The sequence below is a fragment of the Pteropus vampyrus genome, unplaced genomic scaffold (assembly GCF_000151845.1).
Source record: "Pteropus vampyrus isolate Shadow unplaced genomic scaffold, Pvam_2.0 Scaffold332, whole genome shotgun sequence".
NCBI lineage: Eukaryota > Metazoa > Chordata > Mammalia > Chiroptera > Pteropodidae > Pteropus > Pteropus vampyrus.
In genome coordinates this window covers 1,020,939-1,041,585 of record NW_011889113.1, presented here as the reverse complement: position 1 = coordinate 1,041,585, position 20,647 = coordinate 1,020,939, and the positions used below count along the sequence as shown (strand labels likewise).

The 20,647-nt window shown below is 32.4% G+C and overlaps 1 protein-coding gene across 1 annotated transcript in view; it reads left to right on the top strand.

Annotated features, from left to right (window-relative positions):
- The window catches only part of MYCBP2 (MYC binding protein 2, E3 ubiquitin protein ligase), a 265,889-nt gene that overhangs the window by 137,758 nt on the left and 107,484 nt on the right, over positions 1-20,647 (top strand). Inside the window, exons 33-41 of the mRNA XM_011378152.2 lie at positions 3,520-3,711; positions 5,843-6,049; positions 6,905-7,036; positions 8,359-8,537; positions 10,927-11,069; positions 12,537-12,637; positions 13,319-13,537; positions 18,779-19,004; positions 20,055-20,173. Coding sequence (XP_011376454.1) covers positions 3,520-3,711; positions 5,843-6,049; positions 6,905-7,036; positions 8,359-8,537; positions 10,927-11,069; positions 12,537-12,637; positions 13,319-13,537; positions 18,779-19,004; positions 20,055-20,173 — 1,518 coding nt within the window. The remainder of the gene's footprint in view (positions 1-3,519; positions 3,712-5,842; positions 6,050-6,904; positions 7,037-8,358; positions 8,538-10,926; positions 11,070-12,536; positions 12,638-13,318; positions 13,538-18,778; positions 19,005-20,054; positions 20,174-20,647) is intronic.

The following is a 20,647-nucleotide window of genomic DNA, read 5'->3' as shown; positions in this document are numbered from 1 at the left end:
CTACCCAACCCCTGCATTACAGTGGGCTTGCCTTTGTGATCTGTTGAATTGTTTGGATCAGGTAATTTTAAGTTTGTAAGATGTTAGTTGAAAATATTATATATTACTCAATACTCTTCAAGAAAATAAGTTAGAGTTGCCTTAATCTTTCTAACTTTTATGAAAGGTAATTTTTTTGAATAAACTGCCGTGTGATGACATAATTTTGTGACAGTGAAATATTATAGTAGCATAATAACATTAACATTAGTGAAATGTTATAGTAGCATAGAATTACTTAGTAAGTTATTTATTATTTGAGGAAAATAGTTTCAGTGCTTGGTACTGGAAATACCTTATATGTATACTGATTGGGGCCTTTCTGATGACTTTCTTTGAGAATAAATGCTGGAGATGACTATGATTCTGAGGATATAGGAATATATAAACTCATTTACTGGAGGACAGGAGGCGAATTTTCCTTGGCCATATTTGATAATTTTCCACCTTCATTGGATAGCAACTTAAATATGTTTAAAAATACTGATGAAATATTGGTCCTTTAACAAGACACTTACAATGATTGAATGCTAGAAAAGTTTGGAATGATTTAAAAGGGTATTTACCTTTTATGTATCCAGAAACTTGGATTATACTGAGTATTTATTTGATGGGGTACATATTTTTATTTTTAAAAGGATATCCAAGAAGCAAACTTCAAGACGTCAAGTAGTCGACTGCTTGCTGCTGTTATGTCAGCTCTGTGTCACACTTCTGTTAAGCTGACTTCGATCTTCCCTATTGCATATGATGGAGAAGTACTACTACGATCAATTGTTAAACAAGTTAGCACAGAGAATGACTCAACACTAGTTCACCGTTTTCCCCTTTTGGTAGCACATATGGAAAAACTCAGCCAGGTAGGTCTTCTTCTGAAAAATCTTTTATAACACTGTCAACGGAGGCATATTTAGCTTGGTGCTTATTCTTCTAAATTAGTAAATATGTTTACCAGATGATTATGTATTTTACAAGAAGAGCTAAAATTAAGAAAAAAAATTCTCATGTTTACCTATGAATAAGCGATCTTTTTTCTCTAATTTTTATTTTTTAATGGTCTTTAACCTATAAAAAAAATTGACAATTATGTAATGAATTCCTATGTATTTATTTTTGGCTGAATCATTTGAAAGTTGCAGATACTATAAGCAAACTCTTACATTCTAATATAATATTTTAGATTGCCAAGATTGAATTTTAAGGAAATAAATAACTTTTAAAGATTTTCTGTTAACATTTTGGTACATTAAAATAAGCATTATAAAACAATAGTCATAGAAACATGAAGAATTAACTCAAATACACATGAAAACCATGCATAATTACTCCCAAGTTGATGAGAATTAATCTTTAAAACAAAAGTTAAAAAAAGGAGTACAAAATGGAAAAATTATCCTAATTATTGTATGCTAGCAATTTTCTGTTGACTAAAACAACAGAAAAATTAAGAGAAAAATTTCAGTGACAAATGGAAATAAAAAAGGATAATAGCAGAATGGAAAGAAAATTTCCAGAGTTACTATAATACCTTTGTAAGATCTTAGTAGTAATAATAAAAGTAAATATAAGAAGGACTTTAGAGTGAACCAGCATGGAAAAAATTTTTAACCTTACTAATAATTAAATGTGAATGAAAGTTCTATTGACGTTATCAACTTATTTGTTAAAAAAAAAAAAAATAGGAAAAATAGATTTCTTATGCTGGTGAGACTATGAGGAAACCTACTGAACTTATAGATGGTTTAAGACATTATGTAATTAGTGTTAATAATCTTTTTCTTCTCATCTTTCAGCAAATATTGATTGTGCATTTACTATTTGCTGGGAATATAATTAAGTACTAGTTGAGAAAAACGAGTGAACTGATAAATACAGCTCTTAAATTGGTGGCATATAGAAGATATTTTTACAAGATAAATTCTCAACTCAGTATTACATGCGATGAGCAAAGGAAATTTTTTGAGGAAATAATTTGAAGACCTAAGATATATGTGTGTTTTATTAAAAGGAAAAATTAGAAACCTAATTAGAGGTGTAACTATATCATTAAGTGAAATTGTTGAATTTAGATATATCATTTTGATAGAATCTGGTTCAGCCATTAAGAACAGCTATTTAATATTAAGGCAGATATTTTTAAATTAAAAAACGAGAAACAAAAGTATAAATGTACTGTGATGAATGACTGTAAATATGTATGCAAAAGGCATATATAGTTTGCAATATGTAAATAATACATATTTTAGAAGAGAATACCGAGAAGTGAAAATAATGTTTTGCCACTAAAGTTATGGGTGATCTGTATTTTTCTTCAGGAATTTCCTTTAGCGTTGCTGTATTTTTTTTTTTAAATACAGTAAAATTTAACAATACTTTAAAAACAATTTTAAAGAACTAACATTTGCTGATTATTAATAACTGATAATTGTATATTTGTATGTCTGAATATTCTATGAAGATATATCCTGGTTAGTTTATTTCTATTATTTTTAATGGATATTCTACCATTTGAGTTTAGTATAATAGTTTCATCATATATATATATTTACGTTGTTGTTTCTCACATTTCAGTATTTTACACAATACTGTTATTTTCAATATTGACTGAATTTTTATGGATATTCGTACTGATTTTTTTCCGGGATAAATCTTTATGAGTGGAAAAACTCTTAACTCAAGGAGAAGCATGTTAAGACTGTGTCACAAACTGGCAAAATGCCCTGCAGAAAGCTAGTGTCAGTTTGCAATCCCACCACCAGTTAATACGATGACCTTTTTCTGAAATTTTAGTAGCCAGTGATGTGCTAATTTTTTTTTTTTTTTTTTGGAAAAAAGGAAATAAATAATGTTCATGCTGGATATCAATCAAAATCAATCATCTTTTTCCTTTTTTCTGAAAAAAAATATTTTCCCAGTGGACTTTAATAGGATTCTGTAATTTCTCATCTTGCAGTTTTTTCATTGGTAGGGGTTGGAATTTTCCTGTCTTCACTTATGAAATTGAATACATTGAAGTTGTAAAATTTTATAGAAATAGTTATAGTAGAATTTTATATTTTTATTTCATGTATGTACAGAAAGCTTTTATTAGAAAATAGATTTATACAGACTACAGTATTTCATAGTTGTTTTACCTCTGAATATACCAGAAATCTCAGACTGTAATCTTGTCCTATAGAAAAAGCTTTTTAAAAGGGAAGAGTTTTATTTGTCAAAAGAGATTGTTATGAAAAGTTAAGAGAGTAAGTGGAAAGCTAATAGACACGTATACCTTTTATGATACACAGACTAATAATTCAAAAAGGACTTCTAAGTGAAAAGTAGATATAATGACTCCACATACAGCTGTATAGATTTAGAGACATAGACTCAAGTCTGAACTTTAGGGTGTCATCTAGAAAGACAGGATTTTGCACTTGAGTGCTCACGTGAAGGAAAATAAAGCAGTATCTTAGAACTGTTTCTTTTCGTGTATCGCAGAGTGAAGAGAATATCTCAGGGATGACAAGCTTCCGTGAAGTTCTGGAGAAAATGCTGGTCATCGTTGTGCTCCCAGTCAGGAACAGCCTGAGGAGGGAAAATGAGCTCTTCTCCTCCCACCTGGTCTCCAATACCTGTGGGTTACTGGCCAGTATTGTCAGTGAACTGACAGCGTCAGCCCTGGGATCTGAGGTAATGTTCTATTTTGAGACTGGATAATAAGCACATGTTTAAATTTTCCACATAATTTCTTTTTCATATATTTTGGCTTCATAGAAACTGATTCCAATCCCACTGTATTTTTCTTTTTCTTAAAAAATACCGTTAGGCTAAGCTGTTTGTTTTCCCCTTCCTTATACCTCTTCTCTGCTCTTATTTGCTTCCTCTCCCTCACCAGTTTACTCAGGATGTCACAGTAATACAAAGTATATACATTTTTCTCTTAGCCGCCCCATTGCACAACCCCAGTGCTATATCCCAAAGAAAGCAAACAGTTGGTGTTACTGGGTGATGGGTGATAGAAGTAGGACTGCTGAGCATATGGTATGGAAAAGGTGAAGAGGTTCAAACCTCAGCTCCGCCCATTTGATTGACCCTAGACAAAAACGTATGTAAAATGGGAATAAGAATTTTTATCTCGCTTCTATCACAAAGTTTCCTTAATTGTAGTAAAATATAGATAACATAAAATGTACTGTTCTTCCTATTTTTATGTCTACAGTTCAGTGACATTACGTACATTCACATTGTTGTACAGGCATTATCACAAAGTTTTAAAAGGATCAAATGTTATGTTTAAGAAACCCATTTTGAAACTTTTAAGTGCCATTACATTTTGTAAAGTGGTGTTATGTTTCACTGTTTCACTGCCCTACTCAATCTGTTTTATGATTTGTCTAAAACATTTTGGCTGACTTTGGCGAATGTTTCTATATTTTTCCCCAAAAGCAGACAGTACATTGGTTTTGAAAATCATATTATAATATGAAATATCTTGTAGCATTCAAATGAATGTTTAATAACTAGCATATACTCAGTGGTCCCAGGTCTCAAATTTCTTACAAAGGAACTTTTTTCCTCTGTTTTACTTATATAATTCCTAATCTTTGCTTTTTCTTAGTTATAAATTTTAGAATCTATTCTGAATTAACCTATCCAGTCAACACTCATTACTGATTCATAATGACAGTTAAGCCTTAGGATTTCTGAATGATCACGTGTACCTGAGCAGATTTTAGTATCTCCCCCTGGGAAGCACTTCCTCCATTTCTTGGTTAGCTTTGGCCTTGAAGGCTACTGAGGCCCTTGTCAGAAATTTTATTATTATTATTTTTTTTACTTATTCATTCAGTCTGAAATGTGCTTGCTTCCCTTCTGTGCTAGATCCTGAAAGAAAAGGTCAGCAGTGCATAGGTCCCCCTCAGAATGTTACTGTCTGCTTATCCCCAGTGAACTCACCTTTCTAATGAAAAGGAAAACCCAAAATTATAGGTGCCTAATATACAACCTTGGGAGTTCCCGAAGGTCCTTTCTTAGATACCCATATTTCTTTCTTTCCCAGAGCGGTTTGTAATTTTCACTAGAATCATAAACTTCCAATTTTTTTCCTCTTGTAGTTCTTCCAAATTTCTACAGCCAACATAGATCGGCAGCAGGCTCTGTAATTAAAAAGAGTGGTTTCAAACCAAAATAAGTTCTCTGATCCTCTGTAATGAGTCTGTAATTCATGAGGTTATATTTGTGTGTGTATGTATTAAAAATATTGAATGCCAAGTTATAGTATCACTGTATACATTAGTGGTATTAATACCTAAGACAACATATTCTGCAAATGAAGTCTTAAAAATTCACAGATAAGTGGAGGGATGGTCTGACAGAAACGGGGAACTGAATCCACCTCTATTTCTTGAATACCTGTCTCTGCAGAATTCCTAGAGCTCTGTGTAGCATAGTTTAAAAACTTGGTCTATAGAATGTCTATGAAATTTTTGGTATCTCTTTTCAGAATGATAATTCATTCATATGGTATGACTGATAACTTACAACTTTATAGAGCTAACACTATAAATAAAGTGAAATGTATAGTTTACTGTGACTAAAAGAAGAATATTTTCAAGTGATAATGATTTGTGAATTTGGAATGATAAAATCTGATTTTATTGCTGGTTAATCTCTTAATAGAATGTACCTTAAGGTTTAAACTTACTCATTAAATGTAGGTTACTCTATTGAACTTCTTAGAAACCTTTGGGTAGTTTTGTTAACGATATGTTATTAATACTCAGGTACAGGCTACTAATATAATTGCTTTTGTCTTTCACAGATTGATGGACTTAATTCTCTCCACTCTGTTAAAGCCAGCGCTAACCGATTCACAAAAACAAGTCAGGGAAGAAGTTGGAACACTGGTAATGGGTCCCCTGATGCAATTTGTTTTTCAGTGGACAAACCTGGAATAGTTGTGGTTGGTTTTTCTGTCTATGGAGGAGGTGGAATTCATGAATATGAATTAGAGGTGTTGGTTGATGATGTAAGTACCATTCTTACAGTGTTCATGTTGCTGTGTGGGATGTGTGTCGGAACTTAATATTGTAGTATGGTAATCCAAACTTTGAGGGTTTAGCAGATCAGTTGTAGATGGGCAACATTAAAGAAATTGAAAGGGAGTGATTCTACCTGATAAATTGTGAGACATCTTGGATCACTCTTACCTCACTTTTTTTATACTTCCAGAGAAGATCAAAAAAAAAAAAAAGAAGACTAGACATTTTATAGTTAACCCTCCAATTTCAATCTTGAGTAAATTCTTTTTGTTATTAAAAGTTTTCAAGAAACAAAAACAGTATTTAGGCTGCTGTTATTACCTGTATTTGTGGTTAAGCAATTTTGTCATAGAGTGCTAATGGATGATTCTTAGTAAAGATGGTATTTTAATGATTGATTAATTTAACTGTATTTACTATATTCTCTAAATTACTTAACGGACCTGAGTTTTCACAAAGTTCTATTAAAATGGTACAGAAAGGTAATTATTCCTCATAAATAACAATCTATCTTATTTGATTCTTTTAAGCAATTAATTTAAATTATTTCCCTACTTCATTAGGTTCTATAATTACATACAGCACTCTTCTTGTGCAGAAGCGAGAATTGTTTGAAGACATCAGATGAGAAAAGTCCACTTAAATGATTTAGCTATTGAAGACCCCTCAGGAAGTCAGATAAACATGAATAGTTTATAGAGTACCAAAAAAATTAAATAATGGAAATGCTAATAGCTAATTTTTATATGCAAGAAAATAAACTGCTTTAAAACAATAATCGACATGTTCTTGTTCATATCATAAAGAGTATAGTGGATTTTGTTTTGGTTTGTTTTAATTAGAGCGAACATGCAGGAGATTCAACCCATTCTCATAGGTGGACTTCTCTAGAATTAGTCAAAGGAACCTACACAACAGATGATTCACCCAGTGATATAGCTGAAATCAGACTTGACAAAGTTGTTCCTTTAAAGGTAATTTTACTAATATGTTTCTTGTGTAAATGAGAGGTATTGTTATGTAGCTTACTTTAAAAATAGTGAAAACTATTCCTTTACGCGGTGCTTTAAATGTTTATAGATTACCTACTATATTCCTGTTATTGTACTGTTTTATATTCTGTTTTCACAGAATCTTTCTTACAGTCTGATATAGCAAAAAGTCTTGCTAGATTTTGTAGTCAAACCGACCTACCTCCAAATATCTACTCTTTCACATACTGGCTCTAAGACATGGACATGTCATCATTTAACCGGTCTGAGACTTACCTGTACTTTAGGAAGGATAAAACCTATATTGTAGTGTTGTTCAGATTAAATTAAATAATGAAATAAAGTTCTAACCTCAATGCCTAGCACAGTATGGAAACTAAATAAGCATTAGTTCCTGTCCTTCCTGCTCTTAATGTGCCAAAACTCATTTAAAAAATATTAGTTTATATAACTTAATCATCTAGCAGTAAATAACTGTTTAGCAAAACAAATTTTAATTAATGTTAAAATAATTATTAATAGAGTAATTCTGAATTGAATTATAATAATTTTTGTTATAGAGCAGAATTTTAGATAAGGTAAGTTTACCAGAGACTTTATCAAAAAGAATTTAGATACCGAAAAAAAGAAAAAAAATCAAAACCTTCACTGTGAAGTTTATATCATGAATCATAAGGCACTAATATCTGTATCTCACATTTTCTATGTATAGCACATCATATTTTGGACAACTTTTTCTTATGGATTTTTTTTCTCGTGTCTACCTACTTTTGTCTCTGATTATATCTTAAAAATAAAAATATAATGGACTCACCATTAGTTTTTACTTTTAAAATTATTTCAAAAGTTAAACTCATCAAAGAAAACTATTACCTTATAATGTTTTATAAATCTTTTATTATCACCGATACTCCTTACAGTGTTGTTAAGAGCAGGAACTAGAGTCACGATGCCCGTATTCAAATCCTAGTTCTATCACTTGTTAGCTTTGTGACTACAGGCAAGTTACTTAATTTCTCTGTGCCTCAGATTCCTCATCTGTAAATAGGAATAATGACAGTACTTACCTCATGAGGTCATTTTAAGGATTAATTTAATTAAATCACATTATTTAGGACAGTTTCTGTTAAGTAATGAATAAGTGTTCGTGATCGTGTTTGATTCATTAAAAACTCATTTAACCAAATCGCCTATGTATATGACAGACACTCAATATATTTGCCCAGTTTATTGCAGAGTTCTTTTTGTATATCTTCTGCACATTATGAATAAATATAAACATGTTTTACATCATTATTGTGAAGGAAAATGTTAAATATGCTGTGCGCTTGAGAAACTATGGAAGCCGTACAGCCAATGGAGATGGAGGAATGACCACAGTTCAGTGCCCTGACGGCGTGACGTTTACATTCAGCACGTGCAGTTTGAGTAGTAATGGCACAAACCAAACCAGAGGACAGATTCCACAGATACTCTACTATAGGTAGGTGTGTGTAGAGAGAGAGGGAACTGTTTTAATATGGTAGAGCATACACAATTCACTATCAAGGTAAAAAAAAATGCTGTATGGGTAGTAGTAAATAAATTCTAGTCTACCTTTCTTGCATATAGTACTTGTGCTAATTTATATAAAAAGTTCTCATTATGTAAATTCAGTTTTACTATAAAGGTGACTGCTTTAAGATGTTTCTTTTGCCATTATTTTTATAATATCTTTGAAACTTTTATATACTGGGTATATATGCTATTTGTTTTCATTTTTATAGTTTATGGTCTGCACTTTTAAATTTAAATGGAATGTATTCTTTTTTTTTTTCCTCAAAAATACCTTAAATTGACAGTCAGTCAACTCTACCCAAGTACTTGTATTGCCTTGATCCTTTCGTCCAGTTTGCAGAATATTTTGGTCTGTGAATTTAGTCCTTGGGGCCCTCAAATATATAATAGTGTATTTCTTATAATATCTTTAACAATAACCATTTCTTATGTAAACAGTGGAAAAGAAATGATAACAATTTGGGTTAAAAACTTTTTAACTATACATTTCTCACTGAGTCTGAATTTTTCTTTTGGCAACTTAGCTGGAATCCTAGGGAGCAGTGACTGTCAATCACCACATTTGTCCTCAACCTGCACTGAAGTTGCACATCACTTTCAGAGGCTTGCCTTCCTCTCTTTCCTTCATAAACAATCTGGGGACACTGCCTAGGTAGTTAACACAGAACAGTTTACCTAGATGTAGATTTTCTGCCTCCTTTCTCCATGTGAAATAGAATAGAAATAACAGGCATTAAATAACTACATAAGAGCATATTGCTGCTGAGATACAAAAGCTTTCTAGTCCTTCTACCCAATCATGAAAACTTTTTCTGTTACATAGAGGAATAGCACTACAATAAACAAATATTACTTTCTTTATTAGAGCATAGATTAAAAACCATATCATACACCAGGGAAGAGTTATATATTTCAAAAAGCTGGAGAGCCTATTAAAAGTGTCTGCTCTCCAGCCTTTTGTATCTTCTACAAAATACAATGTTTTAGATGTCTTGATACTTTTCACCAAGCTTTAAAATAAATAACCTTACCTTCAATTAAAAATTAAATTTAAAAAGATTAAAGTCTCTTAACTTTACCATCCTATTCTGATGGCTTCTAAGTTTATATCTCTAGCTTTTATCTCCTCTGAGCCCTAGACTGAATATCCAGGTCCCTCTTTGATATCTTTATTTGAGTGACAATAATAGAGATGACGATGATAGTTAATGTGTACTGAGCACTTACCGTATGCCACGCAGTGCTCTAAGTGCTTTATCAGTGTTATCTCAGCTAGTTCTCATGGTAACCCCATGAGGGTAGGCACTTTTCCTTTCCCTGCTTTACAGATGAGGGAGCCGAGACAGAGTAGTTAAACCACTTATCTAAAGGCACAGTTGTAGTGATTTAAGGTCTTGGAGTTCGTAGGCAGGAAACTGAATGACCTATTCTTACCTACTATACCACACATCTACTTTAAGGCTGCTCTAGGTAGTTGGCTAACAGACAATATTAGTTTAATGTGTCCAGAGTAGTCCTCTCCATCTACAGTTACAGCCAAGCACCTAGGAGGCATTCTTGACTTCTTCATACTTTACATTTAGTTCATCAAGTCCTGGCAGCTGTACTTTTATAATGTCCTAGATCTGACCTTTTATATCACTCTCATAATTAACAGTCTAGTCCAGACCATCACTACTCCTACCCGGTTAACTGTAATAGCCTCTAGACCAGCCTCGTTCCTTTTGCATTGCCCTCCTACAGTCAGTTCTCCACAGCACAGCCAGAATGGTCTTATAGACATGTAAATCATGTCAGGTTCTGCTCCTGGGCAAAACCCTCTCATACCTTCCCATTCCAGTATGAAATACATAGTCGTTACTGTGGCATACAGATTTCACGTGATCTGACTCCTGTTTACTTTTACCACCTTGTCACTTTTTACTCTCCTTTCGTTCCAGATACACTTGTCTTCCTTCTGCTCCTGGAACTCACCCATCTTGTACCTGTCTGAACCTTTATCTTACTGTTCCTTTTGCCTGAATACTTTCTTTCTCAGACTTTTTTTTTTTAAAAAGCATAATTTGGGCTTTTGTTTAATATTAGTTTTAAGATAGATTCTCCTTGATCTTATTTAAAATAACTTTATGCCCTAATCCTGCTTTTGTTTTTGTTGAGGCCCTATCACTCCTTGACTTTTTATAATTATATATTTACTTTTTAAACTTTAATTTTTTAAATTTGAAATGAGGAGCCGTGATCTAGACTCAATTCCTAGAGTTGGATCACATTTTACCTACCATGTAAAATAATCTCATGTGTCACTCACGTTACAGGAGTGAATTTGATGGAGATTTACAGTCCCAACTTCTGAGTAAAGCCAATGAGGAAGATAAAAACTGTAGCAGAGCTCTCTCTGTGGTAAGCACCGTTGTTCGAGCTGCAAAAGACCTCTTGCACAGAGCTCTAGCTGTGGATGGTAAGACTTTTACTTTCTTTATAGTCATATTTTACATTAATTATGCTCAGAGTTCCTAAAGAGGAACCATCTTGTAGAATTCCAGAGTGTTTTATTCATTATAGAACCACACATACACATACATTCATTTAGGATTAGCCATACTCTACTGTAATTAGCCATAGTATAATGTAGGCTTTTTTAGAATGTTCAAAGGCAACTACCTGATAATTGTTATTTTCTTAGTTAACTTAATAAAAGAAAAACTTGATTAAACAAAGTCTGCTTTATCCTTTCAGTAGTCAAAAAGCATTTTGCTTTCTCCTTTAGACATATTTTTCTTCCTATATGTACTATTTCCAGTAATGGTTTCACCATTTACCCAAAGGTCTGGATAACACTAAACGTTCCCCCTAATTCAGTTTTTTAAATTGAGTTCTTCCACTGGAAACTCTTCAGCTTGTGTTCACCCCTGTCTGTCCTCACAGTTTGAGCTGCCATGGTGCGAGCATGTGTCCCATTTTTCATGGATGGATAACATGCTGATAAGTTCACGGCTGCCTTTTCCCCATTCCCTGTCTAGTTATTCAGTCACCCTCCACTCTGGCAGCAGAGTTACAGATGTTTACAAAAACATTCACTGTTACTCATCCCATCTTGCCGATGTATAACATTTGTTCCTAAGCCTAGTTGCATATCAGATTCTCCTGGGACACTTATTAAAAATTAAGAATATTTGGCCCATCCTAACTAGGGGTTTAGGCTAGACTAAGAAACTGTACTTTTTAAATAAGCGTCCAGCCTATGCTGAGGCAAGAGCAGATCGAGAAACAAGTATTGGATTTAATTGATTGGCCTTTAACATAAAGGTCTTCACTATCTAGACTCAACTTATCTTTCCAGCACCATATTCATGGATAAATGATTAAAACATCCATCAGCACAGTGCTTTCCTTGGAAAAATAGAGGGCATGATAGCCTAATAATAGCAAACATTTTTGGAGCACTTATTATATGCAGGCATTGTTCTAAGTTTTTTATGTTTGTTACCCTTCACAGCATCCAGTGAGAGAAGTACTGTTATTATCCTCTTTTCAGATGTATACTGAGGCACGTACAGATTAAGTAATTTGCCTGATGTCACACATATAGCCACATGTGATCCCAAGAATACTGGTTTAAAATCATGACTGTTACTATAGGTTCTAATCCTGGCTCTATCATTGTACAGGTGTACAATTTGGGACAAGGTACTTGAACACCAAGTGCCTTGATTTCCCCTTCTAAAAAGTGGATAGAAAACAAGTTTCTCATTGATTAATTGAGATAACATATGTAAATAAAGCCCTTGGGTTAGTGTCAGGTACTTTGTAAGCATTCAATCAACGCCAACCATAATTTTGCTCAAGATAATAGAATACAGTTTAGTATAGCATACATACATTATAATGAAATTACCTCTAACTGTAGTTTTAATGCCTTTTTTAGCTGATGACATTCCAGAACTGCTTAGCTCTTCCAGTCTGTTTTCCATGCTGCTTCCCCTTATTATAGCCTACATAGGACCAGTAGCTGCTGCTATTCCCAAGGTGTGTAATTTAATTCTATAACTTTGAATCTTTTTTTTTTTTAATGTCACTTTTTAGATTTTGTATTCTTCCTTGAAAAATATTTTAATCTTTGAGGCACCTGGGTTACAGGTAACAACAGAGATAGACATATTAAAAGGTAGAAGTCATTAGTTAAACCTCTCTGTTTTATTATATTACTGGATTACTATGTTTACTTATTGGTTTTACATTTGAAGAATTTGGAAATGGGAAATATATTTTAGAGGCATGATATATAAAGAAAGCTTAAGTTAACTGGTTTTTTTAATTTGAAATTTATGCCAAATTTTCTTCATTTCGAATAAACATAGGAATGTAAAAGGTTTGGAGTATTTTGAAATTGCAAAGTATTCAAGACAAGGAGGAAATCATAAATTATTGATTCTTTGGCATAATTATTGAATAAAACGTAGTTTAATGCATATCACAAAAGGACAGAGTATTTAAAAATACAAACTAGGTTATTTTCATATAATAGCTAAGACATCTAAGCTAAATCCTTTTTTCCCAAAGAACAAATTTCTCTTAAACAAAAACTTAGCCAGAAGAAACTCTAGTTGGAAATTCTTAATAATAAGGATAATTAACAATTATAGTAATTAACCATTTTAAAACAACTTTTACATTTATTATCTCATTTAATCATTTTTTCTACACTAGGTGGCTGTAGAAGTCTTTGGTCTTGTTCAACAGTTGCTTCCCTCAGTTGCCATTTTGAATCAGAAGTATGCGCCCCCTGCATTCAATCCTAATCAGTCAACAGATAGCACCACAGGAAACCAGCCTGAGCAAGGCCTCTCTGCTTGTACAACCTCTAATCATTATGCTGTCATAGAGAGTGAGCACCCCTATAAACCTGCATGTGTGATGCACTACAAGGTAGGCACCAGTTCCTAGGGAAAGTTTAAATTTAAAATTGGTTTGATGTTCTATAATGATATCTTAAAGGATACTGAGCCTCAAGCTCAGAAATGTAACTTCTTTTATAGAAGGTAGTTAGGCCATTGTCAGATACGCAAGACAGTTTTTTATCATTAAAGAGTATAGTTTTGTAAAGTTTATGAGAGTTGTTCTCATATCTTTTTATAAGTACAGTGCAGTATATAATGCCAAACTGCATATTATGTATTGTAATAGTAGTGGATATAACCATTAAAACTTAAAAATCATACTTTTGAACTGATATTTGTACCACAGCCTGAACTCTGAAAATTTGCATACCCAATGTAGACATTAAAGTACTCTATCATGCATAATGTAAAAACTACATTAAAACATTTATAAATATATTATAGGGCATAAAAGATCCTATTCCTTCTCTTTAAACTGTATCATGTAAATTGAGGAGATCAACTTTATGAATTTAATTAAAAGTTTAAGTTCTCTGTGCTTATAAAATATTCAACTTCTTATTTTAGAATATGGTAAATATATAAAAGGAGGAACCAGTACATTTATCCATCATCCCAGATTCAGCAGTTATCAAATCTTGGTCATACCTGTTTCATTTGTTCTCCACCCATTTGTCCCTTTCTATATTGTTTTAAAGCACATTCGTGAATTTTTCATGTATCTCTAAAATATAAGGACCATAAAAAATAATCATATTATTATCACATCAAGAAAACTAATAATTCCTTTATATCATCAAATATGCAAACTTTTAATTGTTTGAATTACAATCTAAATGAAATTTTAATGTTTTTAATTGTTTGAATTAGAATCCAAATAAGATCCACCTAATTTGATTGATTATGTCCCTTAAGTCTCTTTTAATCTGTAAGATCCCCTCCATTTCTCTTTTCTGTTTCCTTGAGTTTTATTTAAGAAACTGGATCTTATGTCCTTGTAGGACAGGAGCCTCTTCAGCTTGCCTCCTGTGTCCTTTAGATACACCTCTGTGGTCATTCATAGCATCCTGGCTCTCTGGTATAATAAGATTTTCCAGGTTCATCTTACATGTTTTCCTGCCTCAGACCTGAAACCAGCCATTTTTTCAAAGTGCCCTGGTTCCTTTTAATGGTGATGGGTATTTAAAAGCCAATATCTGGCACTGAAGATGCTCATTTCTCCTGCGTTGGTCATTATTTCTAGATATTTTATAATGCCAAGAACTAGTAAATACACTCACATATAATCACTCATATATTTATACACACAGACACATACTATTTTTATATATGTGTATATGTATTTATATATGTGAATGTATATATATTTATGTCTGGATGCATTTATGTGTATATTTTTTTTAATACAAAATACTTCATGAGTTTGTGCTGATGTTACTAATTCAAAATAAGGACTGCAGTATGTTACACATGACTCTCTTTTCTTCTGCTTCTAGAATCCCTGTTATCGATGACACTGGAAATATTAGAATTAGAAAATCAGTTATTTATTTTCTGTATGTGTGTGCATGTGTTGTGTGTTTTGTGCGTATGTATGTTGTCTTTTGGGTATGCCCCAGCTAGGATGTATAGAGAAATGACTGTGTTTTAAAGGAAGTGGGTTTGATCAGTTACTGTGTTACAAAGTAAGTTGGAATAGTCCCCCTCTGTGCAGTTATGCCACTAATTAAATATACTTTTGGCATCATTTATTCTCCTTTAATTTTGATTTTTTAGGAATTGCTTTTAAAATCTTGTTTTGCTTTATAGTAATTTAAGTAATTGCATAGTACTAAGTCAAATCTGTGAAACAAATTAGTATAGTCAAAGAAGTCTGGCTTTTATCTCTATCCCCTCACTCTGTTCCCTCCTTTCCTGTCATAGGTAGCATTTTATTTTATTATAATTTCGTAGTTTATCCTTCCATTGTTTCTTTTAGTGTAAGTATAGACACACATATACAGATGCAGATGAAATGTGTGTGTGTATTCATTGCTCATGTATTTCAATTTTTTATTTGAAATATTTTCAAACCTGTAGAAAAAAGTAACAAGATTTGTACAATGAACACCCATACGTGTTTCACTTAGCTTATTCAGGTAACATTTTGCCACCTTTGTTGTATTTACTTATATATTTGTTTATTTATATTTATTGCTGAACCGTTTAAGAGTAAGTTGCAAAAATCCCAACTCCTCCTAAGAACAATGAAGTTTTCTGTATAACCACAATACAGTGATCAAATTTAGGGAATATAAAATAACATTGATGTATTATTATTATCTTAAAAAGTAGTAGTAGTATATTATGTTATAAGCTAAACAGTTTGCAAGTTGTCCCAAAAGTGGCTCTTATAGCATATTTTAAAACCCAGTTCTGGGAAACAATCAGACTCATACATTAGATTTTTAGATTTACTTTTCAGGTCTCTTATCTCCCTTAATCTGAAACAGTTCCTCGGCCTTTCTTGCTCTTTTATGACATGGGAATTTTTGAAGAATACAATCAGTGGTTTTGTAAAAATATCCTTTTATTTGGATTTGATTGGTCATTTCCTAATGCTTAGACTCAGGTTTCACACTGTGGGCAGCAACACACGAGTGATGTTGTATCCTCCTCAGTAAATTTCATCCGGAGGCACTTAGTCACTTGATTAAGGTGATAGCTGGTAAATATCTCCACCAAAAAAAGCATCTTTTCTTTCCTTTGAAAATGTCTATGGGTAGACATCTAGAGACTGTGTAAAAAATACTGTTCCTCAACAAATTTTCAGCCAGTTGTTTTAGCGTCCATTGGTTATTGTTACCCAAATCAGTTATTACTATAGTGGTAGCAAAATGGTGACTTTCTAATTCTGTTATGCTTTCAGCTGGTGTTCTATTATGAAGGAGGGTTTTCCCATCCCTTCTACTTTAAAAAAATTATTCATTTATTGTATGTGCTTATGTTAATATGGACTTAAGGATTCTTATTTTGCTTAATGTTATAATCCTTTGCTGTCATTATTCATTTTGATGCTCAAATTTTGCTTTGGCAAGTGAAAGTTCATTCAAGTTGGATTTTATGTCCTTTTACTGTGTTTTCATTAGTTTTTGAGCACTCCTTAGTAGTTCCAATCAACATCTATTTTATTAATATATGTCACTATTAATAATAAAACTATTAAGTAAAATTAATGACTTTTTGCATATTTGTCTTTAAAATAAATCTCCCTAACATTATATAATCTAAATACAATATTCAAAAGTTAGAATAATTCTTTTTGTGTATATGTGTATATATACATGTATAACTTCAATATAAAGTTAGACTTAATTTGTTTATTTGTACTCAATTTTGTGAGTTTTTTCCCTGTCCTCCTTGATTTAATCTTTTTAAATATGTAAAATATTAACATGGTTCCACAAATAAAATTATATAGAATAATATATTTAGAATTGTAAGTTCATTCCCTTTTCCTTTTCTGCTTCTGATACTCCAGTAAGTATCCTGGCATATCCTTCCTCTGTTCCTTTTTGAAAATATCAGGGAGGAAAGAGAGAGAGATAGGTAGATAGAGAAGAGAGCAGGGGAGGTAGTCTTATTTTCCTTTATTTAGAAAAGGTAGTACACTGTACTATTTTGTACTTTGCTTCTTAAATTTAACGATGTTTATAGAAATCTCTCCATATCCGTTTAAAGAAGTAATCCTCATTTTTTTTCTTTTTACAACTGCATAGTACTCCACAGTGAAGGTATAGCATACTCTATCCAGTCAATTTTGTGTGTGTGAGCATTTAGGGTGCTTTCAGTATTTTACAATTTTTTTTTTTTAATTTAATGAATAACTGCGTATGTTTGGTCAGGTTTTTTTTTTTTTTTCCTTATTGTTGGAAGCATATATTCAAAGTAAATTCCTACAAGTGAGATTGCTAGTTAAACAAATATAGAATGAGGAGCCTGGTGCTTCATAGGTCTGGGATTGCTGATTCAGAGGGTGAAAGCATATGTAGTTTTACTAGATGTTGACAAATTCCCTCCATAGAAATGATACCATTTTGTATCTTCACCAACAGTGAATGAGAGCGTTTGTTTTCTCACAGCCTCCCCAGCAGAATATGTGGTGACATTTTGGGCCATTTGCCAATCTAATAGGAGAAATGGTATCTCAATTTAGATTTTTTTTTTAAGCATCTTATTTTGTTTTATTATTACTTTCAAGTATGTAGTACATTGGTTAGACATTTATATAGTTTATGAAATGATCCCCCCGATTACTTTATCAGTTTAGTGTTAATTTATACTTGTGTTATTATGAACAAGGTTGAATGAACTTTTCATTTAAATGGAGAATTTTAAATATTCGTTACTAAAAATGTTTGTCTTCATCCTAGATAATTTTTTAGATTAATATCATACTTAATAAATTTCTAAAGGTTCATATCATAGCCTACAACCAATTCGTAGTTTACTATTTGACAAGGACCTGCTTAACTCTTATTTGCCTACCATGACAGAATTTGCTCTGTGATGATGGTGACAGAAGCTTAAAAATGACCTTAAAGATACATGTAATTATATGACATCATAAACTCATATACAATAAAACTTCAGGTTAGAAAAACAAAAATCTAGGTTTTTTTCATGTATGTGTGTGTATGTTTATTTTGATTTTCATGTGAAGTTTTTTTGCTAATGAAAAGAAGCATTTGTAACAGATACTATGAATGGTAGATAACCTAAAAGTTACTAAAACTTTATATTTTAGTCATTTATTAACTTGCCATCAATATATCTTTATATTTTACCTATTAAATTATGTTTTAAGTCACCTACCTATATATTCCTTAAGTGTATACTTACCGAAATGGAAAATTTACTATATAGTGAACTTTTCCACAAGAAAATCAGATAGCTAAATGTTTATGGAAATTAAGCAGCTTTGTAGTATTTGTTCCAATGATATAAATGTGTACTTACAAATATTTTTAATGCAATATCAACTAAATATTAGATAGAAAGCAGTAGATATTGCGAGTGGGGTATAGGAACAGATGATGTTGGACATTAATACCCTGATTTCTGATCATATTTAAATGACTCGTAGTTCCTTAGTTAAAATTTATTTTACAAATATGTCGAAAGCCTCATCTTTGCAAAATGATGTTCTTTCGGTTTCTAAGACAGACAAAAAGTAAAAAATCTAATTCTTCTTAACAAATGCAAGTGTCCTCTTGCCTGGTGACCTCAGGTAACATTTCCAGAATGTGTACGGTGGATGACAATCGAGTTTGACCCTCAGTGTGGTACTGCACAGTCAGAAGATGTCCTTCGTTTGTTGATTCCTGTCAGAACTCTTCAAAATTCAGGATATGGACCAAAATTGACATCTATTCATGAAAATCTTAATTCCTGGATAGAATTAAAGAAATTTTCTGGATCTTCTGGTTGGCCTACTATGGTTTTAGTGTTACCAGGTAAGTAATTTTTTCTCTTCTGTTTTATATTGTAAAATATATGCATTTATGATACTTATATTTAGTAGGAATACATCATTGAAAATGTTTAAGTTTTAGAAGGATTTCTTTAAGACCTACTGTGTATCTGGGTTGCAGGTGAGAAGTAAAGAATACTTTCTGGGCAAGGGGCGGTGTCTCGTGACCGAATTTTAGAAGAGAGAATATTTCGAGGAGCTTGTAAAAAAAGAGTAGCTTGACCAAAGTAGAGAGTTAATATTCAGGAGTGGCTGTCTGTATAGTTGGGACCAAATTACAGAAAAACTGTATTAGATCTTTTATTTTCCCAGTAAGTTCTAAATTTTGAGACCTTGTTAAGGATTCCTTCCTTTCAAGAGAATTGATGAACCACCTAACCTACTGGGTTGTTGTTTAAAACTACTGTTTTCAGTCAGGCTTGAGGATGTGTGCATACGTGCATGAGAGATAGAGAGAGAAACAGAGAGACACACAGACACAGAGAGACAGAGACAGAGACACACTGCACTTTTATTGCTGCTCCTGGTATTTTCCTTTAAAAAAAGTTTAAGTATTTAAAACTGTATGTAGAGTGTTTTGTTTTCAAGCAATTAACCATAACTACACTTGTGATCTCCTAAACTAATAGCCAGTTTGAATTCAGAAAGTTTTTCTTCCAGTCATCCTGCTTTGTTTATTTGTGAAGAGATCAGACAAAGCCAAACGCCAGGGTAAAGGATTGCTTGCTCTGAAACAGAAAAGGCTAACCTAGGTCACTTCAGTAATTGACAGAAAATTGAAAATTGATTGCTCATATAAGTTAAAGGTAGGGCACTTTATTAAGGAGAATTTGATCATAAAGAGAAAAAAAAAAACAGTCCATTTGGGATGGTTCCATTGTTTCTAGCACAGTTTTGTTAAAGTAGATACAGGAACCCTCCCCGCAAAGGCTAGGTTTTTTTAATATTTGATTTGTATTGCTACCTATCTTGACTTAGATAAAACATAAAGTCGTTTCAAGATTTTGAATTCAATGTTTGGTTTTTTCCTTAGGAAATGAGGCCCTTTTCTCATTGGAAACTGCATCAGATTATGTGAAAGATGACAAAGCTTCTTTCTATGGTTTCAAATGCTTTGCAATTGGATATGAGTTTAGCCCTGGACCTGATGAGGTAAGAATGAATTATCCTCTCATTCTGTTAAGGAAGATTGTGTTTCTAAGGGCTACTATTGACTTAAATTTATTTGCTTTCTTTACTTAAGAGCCAAATTTATTTTAAGTTAGAGTATTTAATTTAAAATATTTTGTACTTTAATTGTGTACAGTCGTCTGTTTTTGCTACTTTTAATATATGAAGAGAATGGAGTCTGTGCAATATGACCCAGCCTTTGAAGACCTAGTTCCAACCTTGCACAGGTCGCTGTACCTTTCTGAGTAAATAATAGAACCTGATTTCACAGTGGGACCAACTTAATATCTCTTCTGAATGTTTCAAATCATTACAACAAAAGCAAAATCAAGGGAAAAAATAATCATGTCTCCTCAAAGAAACGAATGAAAAATTCTTTGGACAGTGCACCCGGGGGCTCGAACCTTACAACCAGCATGAGACATAATATTAAGTCTCTTCCACTTTTTTTTTTTT